At 44.2% G+C, this 9,552-nt stretch overlaps 1 protein-coding gene across 1 annotated transcript; it reads right to left on the bottom strand.

Moving 5' to 3' along the window:
- Positions 1-1,308: 1,308 nt before the first annotated feature.
- On the bottom strand, positions 1,309-2,009 carry LOC111065342. Its single transcript, XM_022353461.2, has 3 exons — positions 1,545-2,009; positions 1,398-1,478; positions 1,309-1,320 (listed from the first exon to the last, which is right to left on the bottom strand). Exons 1-2 carry the CDS (start codon positions 1,899-1,901, stop codon positions 1,464-1,466), a joined length of 372 nt encoding a protein of 123 aa, XP_022209153.1. The 5' UTR covers positions 1,902-2,009; the 3' UTR covers positions 1,309-1,320; positions 1,398-1,463.
- Between the last annotated feature and the right edge of the window lie 7,543 nt (positions 2,010-9,552).

The raw sequence follows: 9,552 nt of genomic DNA, 5'->3' as shown, positions 1-9,552 counted from the left end.
GGCGCCTTGTGCTGCGTGGGGGAGCGTTTTTTTTTTGTCTTTTTTACTTTCAGGGAATGCATATATATATGTATGTATATGGGTGCTGCTGTGCTACAGTGTGGCATGCCACTGATGAACTGGCAGACTCTTTAGATTTTTGTGTACTTTTAAAATAAAATAACTCAGCATCTGGCAGACATTAATGCTGAGCCTTTCTTTGTGAAGGTACAGGTAAGTCTGTGTGGCCAAAGAGAAATTCTTAGTGCAGGTCTTGGATCTGCAAACACATTGCCAGGCATTCCCAGCTGATTAGCATTTGGCACCACTTTGTGACTGGGACAGGGACAGGGACAGTGAGTACTGTATGTTTTGGGGCATGGCATGCATTACCTTGGCGCTTGTTGCTGTTTCTGCTGCACGCTCGTGCCGCTTGCCAACCGTCTTGGGGGAACGACACACACGCATCGCATCGCATATTTTCAACGATTTGTTACGCTCCCACTGCCACCCCTCTCCCCCATGCACCCCTCCCACTGCCACCCACTGTAATCGCATGTGGTTTGTCAGGCTTCCCCCCACCAAGCCCATTTTTTTTGGGGTGCTCTCTCTCTCTCCGCATTCTTCTTTTTGGGTCGTGAAGGTAAGACCGAAAAAGAGACAATGAAATGGCAACAAACGCATCGAAATAGAGATAAAGAGAGGCAAAGAGACAGAGACAGAGAGAAGGAGGGTTAGAGAAAGAGAAAGCGCAATAAAGAAGAGTGGGGAGTGGGGAGTGAGGTGGGGAAGGGAGACTAATGTGGGGATTACAAGGATTTACTAATGCAATTGCATGTTGCACTGCTTGCACCGCTTGCACTGCTTACACTGCCCGCAGCCAGCGCAGGCACCCGCACACCGCCCTGTGCGTGGCGTGTGCGGCTAATGCTTTCTGCTCCAGCCATAAATATCTATTAATTATATGCACTTGCACGGGTCCAACAAATATTTGCTTATATTTTTTATTCTATTTTATGTCATTTGCGTTATGCAACAATATCCACGAACGCAGTGGTTTTTTTTGCGACCCACTAAATGCGTACAAAAATATGGGTAGATCCAAGCAAGCCTTAAGGTGTCAGTCTGTGACCTTTGAGGAGTTAGCTCCAGCTCACTAGCTACTGATAACAACTCGAAGCTCACCGACTAACACCTAAGCGCTTGCCTGGATTTACCAGTATTTTTGTATACAGCTTGACCGACATGCAATATACATATTTTGTTGTTGCAAAATTCTTCTGTTGACTCCTTTCTTAATTAACGACACTGCTCCAGAATCGTCCTACTGCAAGAGCTAGTCTTTAAAAAAATATAAATAAATAAATATAAATAAATACAATAATTATAAATATATTTTAGGTCTAGTGATGTTTTACCTGTCGATTACTGGAAGCACTATTCGACTGGCTTAGCATCCTGTAAATTCCAAGCAGCATGCCCTGCTATTTATGTTTCAACTAAATATATTTTTCATATTATTTTTTTTGGTTTTGGGCGCACTCATCACAGCCAAGAACTCTTACCCGACATTCACGTTCACGTTCAGCTGTCAGCATCAGCTGGTAGAGGAGCGCATCCTGGATCCACTCCACGCCCCTGGCCAACTTATCCTCATCCGCTTGCGTCAGGCCCATGTTCATTTTCCTCAGCACTCTGGCATTGAAAATACGCCAGTTGATTGTCTTCAGCGCCACGCTGTTCCTGGACACATATCGGCTCAGGTTCACGCGTCCGGGATGCACCTTATTGAAGAGTCTCGCCACTGGCAGAACGTCACTGAACTCGTGACGTGTCCGATGGTTCAGCAGCACGCCGTAGGTCTGCAGCCACAGATCCAGCGTTTGGCATTGCTGGTAGTTTAATTGCCAAAAGGAAGACATATCGCGGTGTGCAATATATTTGGGAACTTGTAAATTTTGAACGAACTCGAAATGGGAAATTAGTCAATGAACTCGTGACTTGTCCGATGGTTTAGAAGCAACTGATTTCAACAGTAGATTTGCATTTGAATTGTTGAGTGACATGTTTTTGTTTTGAACAGCTACTAAAACCAGGCTAAAATAGGCTGTTCACACTGGCGCTGCGTCCTGCTTCATTGCGTCTATTCCGATATCGATAGGAGACGCGTCCAGTGTGAAACGGCTATAAAGGGCAGCAGAGGAAAGCATTTAAAAACCCTATAAAGTAGCTACATTTATTATTAATCAGCCTGTTTGTCTGTCCAGCTGTTTGTTATGAAGGGGAAAAATCAAAGGGAATTCTTCCACCAGCACTCGAAAGCCCAAATTGTGTGTGCAACGAGTGATCATAGAAATTGGAAGATGCTGCAGCGGCAAAGTAAATCCCTGCAAGGCTAAAGCTGTCTTCCATGGTCAGGAGCTATTATCGATTTGCCTGCAAGTACGTAACGTAACGTAACGTAACGTAACGTAACGTATCGTTGCGTATCGGGACAGCAGCACATCCTAATTAAATCAGTTTAAATTGGCAGCGCCAGCCGTGTGCGGTGCTGCCAAGTCATTATGAGCCACGAGATTTGGTTTGGGGGTTTTTCCTCTTAATTTTCTTTTACCACTTTTTTTTAGCTGTTCTGGCCACGTTTCGAGAGTCTGGTAGATAGCTGCCTGCCTGCCTGACTGCCTGCCTGACTGCTTGAATTTCACACTTAAGAGGCCAAAGGGTAAACGCGAAAAGAAGCTGGAAAAAAAAAACGAGTAAAATGCCCAAACTGCTGATGGAAGGTTCTGTTGCTGTTGCTGTTGCTGTTTCTGTTCCGTTCTTTTCTGTTCGGTTCTGTCTGCTATTAAAAAGCGATTTTAGAGGCAACCAAAACCAGCCAGCCAGCCAGCATCTCTCGTTCTCACTCGTGTGCCCCTTCCTGCCCCTGCTTCTGCCCCCTGGTTAATTTTGCAACCTACCAGATTGATTTCGCGCGTAAATTTATGCGCACTTTATTGCACATTTTTGCAAGTACGTTCACCAGTGGCCCTCAGTGCCCCCCAGTGCCCACAGCGACTCAGGCAAAGAGCCGCAGTGCATTTTCCCAGCCGCCCCAAAAGATTTTCCTGGCACGTCGGCAGCTGGCCAAGAAGATAAGCCAGCCGCTTGGACTTGCACTTGGACTGCCACTGGAGCTGGTGCGGCTGGGTCTGGCTTGGGGCAACGTATTTTATTTAGAGCAGTTGGCCTGATGAAAGGCGAGAGAGCAGGAGAGAGAGTTGCGGCACGACTGTCCAAATGCGAAAGGTCAATTGATGATGCTGGGGCCGATAGGCAGTTGCTCCCGCTGCTACCCCGCTGCTCCAAGGGTATGCCAGGCCTTTGCTTTCAGTTTTCTATATATTTTAAATTGTATTTTCCAAATTGTTGAAGTTCATGGAATGCCCAGCGAAAAGCAACGTCTATGGGGTTTAATTTAAATTTAAAATTAATTTAAATGAAATGTAAAAAAAAAAAAAAAGAAAAAAAAATCAGAATTTGGTATACCCAAAGTCTATGCTTAACAGGCTGAAGAAGTTGCCAGCTGCCCACTAAAATGTGCCCATTGGAAGTGTCGAAATTTTCGCATTGGTTTTTGCTTTGTTTTGTTTTTTTTTTTCTTTTTTAACACGCGCCGCCTGCAATTAAGATCATCTTTAAATTGGCAGGCCAGTTGGAACGTAATTACTCTTTTGTTTTGGGGGCAGAGCAACTCTATTAGGCAGGCAGAGAGAGAGATGCAGCGCCTGGCTGGGCAGATGCATGCCAAAATGAAGCCTTTTATATCGATATATTAATCGATAAACAGCCTGAGGTACAAAAAAGGCAAATAAATACACTTTTGGGGCCACACTGTTTTCAGGCATCACGAAACGTTTTTACTAGGGCCCCCCTCACCATATATATTCGAGATATATGTAAATAAATAAAGAGACACAAACATGCTCGTGCGCCCCACCCACACATGCATTCAAACACTCACATATTTTATTCAAACACTCACACACACACACACACATACCTACACCTACACCCACACCCACACCCTACACCTCAGACAGACAACCATCTGCTTGTCTTTTATTTGAATACCCTTTCAAAGGGTATGGGCATGTCAATCATTTGTTGAGAATTTTTAGAAGAATTTTTAGAAGAATTTTTAGAAGAATTTTCCCCCTTTTAGATGAAAGATTTTGCTTGCCCAAAAGAGAAATAATCAACTGCAGTTTCTGAGCTAATCAACTCCACTGAATCAACTTAATATGGGGGGCATTCACATCCTTTATTATGTGCAGCAATAGGAGAGGGGCGGGGGCACTATGGCAAAGTGCATCAAAGGCTGCGACTAAGCTCGCCCCTTTGCTATCGTTATTTTCTGCATATTTTCGCACCTGCAATAAGCAACGCCACGCCCCCGTACTTGCCCAACACCCCCTCCACCCGTAGGAAAGCATATCCTATATCCCATATCCCCCATATGCCAGGCTGCTCCGCTCCCGCTCCGCTCCGCTCCTTCTGCTCCTTCTGCTGCATCGAGACAACATGGATAAAATAAATATTAAACGGCCTTCCCTGTGCTCAGTTCTCGTTCTCGTTGTGTTCCGCTTTGTTCTGTTCTCGGCTTTCAGTTCTATTTGACTTGGGCACCCACACACACACAGATGTTCCAACCAGGTGGAGGATGTGTGTGTGTGTGTGTGTGTGTCAGTGTATATCCTGCATATCCTGTGTATCCAAATTGCAACCACACCAACAACAAACAAACAGAACTACCCATCAAACCATACACCCCCCACAGCCAGCCCAAACGCCCCCCACAGCCCGCCCAAACACCTCCCACAGCCCATATACCCCCCACAGCTCATACTTCCCCCCTGTCATTCCATGTACCGTGTTTGGGTGGGCGCTGGGTGGGCGCCTTAAAAGTCAAAAGTAAAAACAAGTCAATTTACGTCAAGCACTTTTGCTATAAAGGATATTAGAGCAGAAATACAACAACGACATGCCAACATTTCCGACATGTAGGCGTCGACTGCCGGCGCCGTTAGAGGCACGTGGTGTGACTGCCACGGGGCGTGGTGGGGGGCAGCCAGGGGAACACAGCATGATTCCGAATGCAACTGCCATTTGCGAGTCGGTGGCGACCATTTTGGGTCTGCAAGGCAGCAGCGTCGCCTGGCAGGGGCGCTGGGGGGTGGCATCGTGTGGCAATGGGGGGGGGGGGGGGAGACTGAGCATTGCATGCATGTCATTTGTACCCTGCCAGGCCGCGCGAGGGCAGGGCCGTGCATTGGGGCATTGTTGGGTGCCACTGGCTGAGGGAGTTTTTTTCTCTCTTTCTTTCTTTTTTTTTTTTTGTTCGTTTGTGCATCTTGCAACTTGTGAGCAGCAGGGCTGCAGTGGCAGTGGCAGTGGCAGTGTGGCAAGCAGCAGCAAACAAAATGGCAGTCGGCTGCACTCGAAGAAAATAAATCCAGAAATTTGGTGCCAATTTTCCACACAACTTTTGACTGCTGCCCAAACGTTGAGGCTGTGCTGCGCCCTGCCCAAATTCCGTTTGCCATTTTTTCAGCAATTTTTGAATGATTTGAGTTTGGGTTTTCGTGCAGTGCATTTTGCTGTTTGCGTTTTCGTAGGCGCAGAAGAGTTTTTAAACAGTTTTCGGGCGGAAATTGCGTTGCCATTAGGCGAAACGAACGAAACGGCAATGGCAGTGCCAGGACGAACCACGGGACCTACCCCAAAAGCAACAACAACAAAAACCACGCAAAAGAAAATGGCAAGTAAAGTAAAATAAAAGCAGCAAAAAAAAAGGAAAAAAAAATGAGAAGTAATACAACCCCCAGGACGAGGAGTAGGTTGTACCAAGACATGGCTCCCCCCCACCCCACCCGCAGCACCAGAACCAAACGAGAACCCTAACCTACCGCAACGCATTTTAGCCTGGCTAAGGGTAGTTTTTTTTTCCTTTGTTTTTCCTTCTTTCTTTCTTTCTTGCTTTCTTTCCCGCTTTGCGTGCCTCTTCGTTTTTCCCTATATTTATACTTTGGTTTCAGCCAAAACAATTTAATACATTACATTTTACTGGCATTTCCATTTACTTTGCTTTTGGCCTGGCCTGTCCTGGCCTGTCCTGGCCTGTCCCATCTTCCTGTGGCTCTCTCGCACGCACCACCAACACGCAACTGAAAGGGTGTTGGGGGGGGCTGGGGGTGCTGACTGCGCAGTTTTCCACCCATAAATAACGTCATAATGTCCTCGTTTTCGTCTTTATTTCTATCCTCTGCACTCCTCTCCTCTGCTCTCCTCTCCTCTGCTCTCCTCTGCATGCGAACAACCAAAAGACGCTGTCTGCTTGTGCTGCTGGGGCATGCCTCTTAGTGGTGGGTGCAGCATGATTATGGGGACAGATCATTGAGGTGAGCATAGCAAGCGCTTTTGCCGAGAGCATTAAATGAATTAATACAACTTTACTTTACCCAAGGTCACGTTGCAGCCGTTCAACGAAGTGGGGAAAAAAAACATGCAAGCTGCAGGGAAAAAGTGAAAATTGTTATGTGTGTGTGTGTGTGTGTGTGTGTGTGTGTGTTTGAAGCAAATAAAGCTTCAAGTATTTAATGGGTGAGAATTATCACAGGAAAAGCGAGATTATGGGTACACCATGAGAATAAAATAGAAGAAACAAAATGATTGAAACCAAAAGTAAGAAATGCTCTAATCAAAGTCGATTTTGTGATAAAAATAATAATAATAATATTATTATTATTAGTAATAGTATTATTATTATTATTAATATGAATATTATTATTAATAATAATAATAATATTCATATTGCAGAAGCCACACCAATCCTATCATTTGGTATGCTGCTGTCCATTTGTGACGCCCAATTTTAGCCCTGAGACTTCCGATGGCTCTAATCATCAGTACACCGATTATATATATATATTATATATTATATTATTATATATTATATATTGATGTTATTATACAAATGAAAGTTGTTTTTTACTGACAATTTGACAGTGCAAATACGCAAATAATATATTTAAATATATTTCCGGTTCAAGTTAAATATACACATAAATATTAAGATTTAATTTAATATAATTCCTGCTTATTTTATAAATATAAAATTTTTATTATTATTATTGTTCTATTTTTAATTTTTTTATTGTTTCTTGGGTTTCTTTTTTGCAATGCCCTTTGTCTATCAGCGTAGCATGCTGATCCCTGTACTCCGAGGATGATGCTCATCTCATCTATGAGTAGTCAGAATGCGTTTTGTTTTGCGACAGAATCTTCACAAATTTCACTGGGACTTAACACATTATGGACAACAGATTATGATGATGATTCCTTTCTATTCCAAACCAAAGTTAGGTTTTCATATTTGTATATTCTCCGATGTTATCCTCTCTGCTGTTTGGTTCGAGTGCGCCATGCAAAAATCCAACCATTACTCAGAGTTCCTGACTCGTATACGCCACAAAACTGCACACCGTTGAAGGCTCATAATTAATTTAAACAAATGGAAATCATTTTGACAAGCACACAAATAAATATACCATGTTAGCATGGCAGCGAGTAAGGGAAAACTGTGAAGGGAGAGCGCGGCCCTGGGAATGGGTTAGTGGGGTGGAGGGATTGGGAGTGGGAGTTGGATTGGTAGTGGGGTGGTGGGAGTGGGAGTGGGAGTGGTAGGTAGTGCTGATGTAGTCGACTTTTCGAAAATGAATGCCGTGTGCAGATGTCCTGCCAATCAATGGATACGCTTCAATAAACACATACATCGCAGTTTCAGTTGCAGCCACATCCCAGTGGGTGGCTCATGCTGTTGGGTCTGTGGGTCTGTGGGTGGGCTGGGGCATTGTATAGAGGATTGGCCTGTGGCACCACTACAGCACACACACACACACACACACACATATGCAAAGAGGCAGCACATAGAGGGGATTCGATTGATGGGGGCAGGGGAGCCGAAGTCGGCCCCCTGTAAAAATTTGCAACACGAACAAATCGTAAAAATTATTGAAAAAAAAATCGAAAAAAAAAACGCAAGCAAAGAAAAACGAGGCAAAAAGGAAGCAGCTAAAAACTATCCGAAATAGAGGGAGCAAAAGGACGAACGAGCGAGATGGCGGAGAGCATGTGTAGAAAGAGAAGGCCAGGAGGCAATGAGCGAGAGCGAGAGAGAGGAAAACAAATTAAAAAATTGTTGAAAGAGGCAGCACACTAAAAAAAAAAGAAGGAAGGAAAACTAAGTGAAGAAGGAGCAGAAATAGGTTGGGCGGTGCGGGGCCATGCGAGAAGAGTGTGAAAGAGCAAACAAGACAGAGGCAGAGTGAAAGAGCTGGGAGAGAGAGAGAGAGAGAGAGAGAGAGAGAGAGCTGAAAGCACTTGGCTGCTTCATTCATTGATGTGTAGCGAGTATCCCTATGATTGCCTTTTCAGAAAACTATAAACCTCCCACTACCACCCCCCACCTGCTGGTACACCCTCCCACTCCCCCATCCCCCATCCCCCCACCCTGATATCCTCTTGTACACTGATTGCTTCATTTTTTATACTTCATCCTGTTCCTCTATGCCTCCCAAAATATCTGCCACCCACTCAACATTTTGTTTCGCAACACACACACACAGGCAGAAAGAAAGATGAAAATGTAGAGAGGAACCTATAGAGTAGGGGGGGGGCATTCCAACGAGCATAGTGCATATTTCTGTCTGTCTGCTTTCTTTTACTTTTTTTTGGAATATTCTTTTGCCATTCTTAATTAAAAATCTGCACACGAATTGCCGCTCAGCAAGTGCCTGCCAATGCTAAAAAAAAATATCAATGTTTGAAGATTGCATTTACTCTACATACATAAGGAAGGGACCATCAATAACAGACAGCCGAAAACTACTTTTTACCTTTACAACAAAAAATCAAACAAAAATAAATGCATGGGAAATAAAATAAAATATAACAATAATAAAATAATTCCCACTGAAAATGTATAATTTTAAAGGCTATCAAGCCAGCATTTTTTTGTGACTCGAACTTACAAAAAAACAGACTGCAGCTGACATCAAAGAAACGCACACTGGAAGTGGAAGCTGCCCCGAGAGACGCTGCCCCCGTGGATAGCTACGTGTGGCCTTTTGGTAAGTCTCTTTGCCCATCAAAACCACACAAATCAAACAATATATATACATGTATGTATATGTACATATATGTTTATGGTATATAGCATATCTATATCCGGTGCCATGGACGTGTGTGTTGCATAGACAAAAGAGAGCAAACTATTGACGCACCAAAAAGTCATTTGAAAGTCGCACAAAACTCTGAAAGGGACAGTGCTCGAAGGGGGAGGGAGAATGTAAAGCGTGGGGGCGGGATGGCTGAGAAACAGGTAAAGAAAAGAAAATCCATTCAAAGAAAACGCACTTGTCAAAAGCGAGAGACAGGGAATGAGCTTGGGAGTCAGAGAAGTGGGTTTGAATGTTGCAAGTGGCATGCTGCTGTCACTGCAAAAATTGGAACTCAGTTCTCAATGAATGGAGA

The sequence above is a fragment of the Drosophila obscura genome, unplaced genomic scaffold (genome assembly GCF_018151105.1).
Source record: "Drosophila obscura isolate BZ-5 IFL unplaced genomic scaffold, ASM1815110v1 contig_73, whole genome shotgun sequence".
Lineage (NCBI taxonomy): Eukaryota > Metazoa > Arthropoda > Insecta > Diptera > Drosophilidae > Drosophila > Drosophila obscura.
Note: the sequence above shows the minus strand (reverse complement) of the source record. Positions and strands in the feature narration are given on the sequence as shown.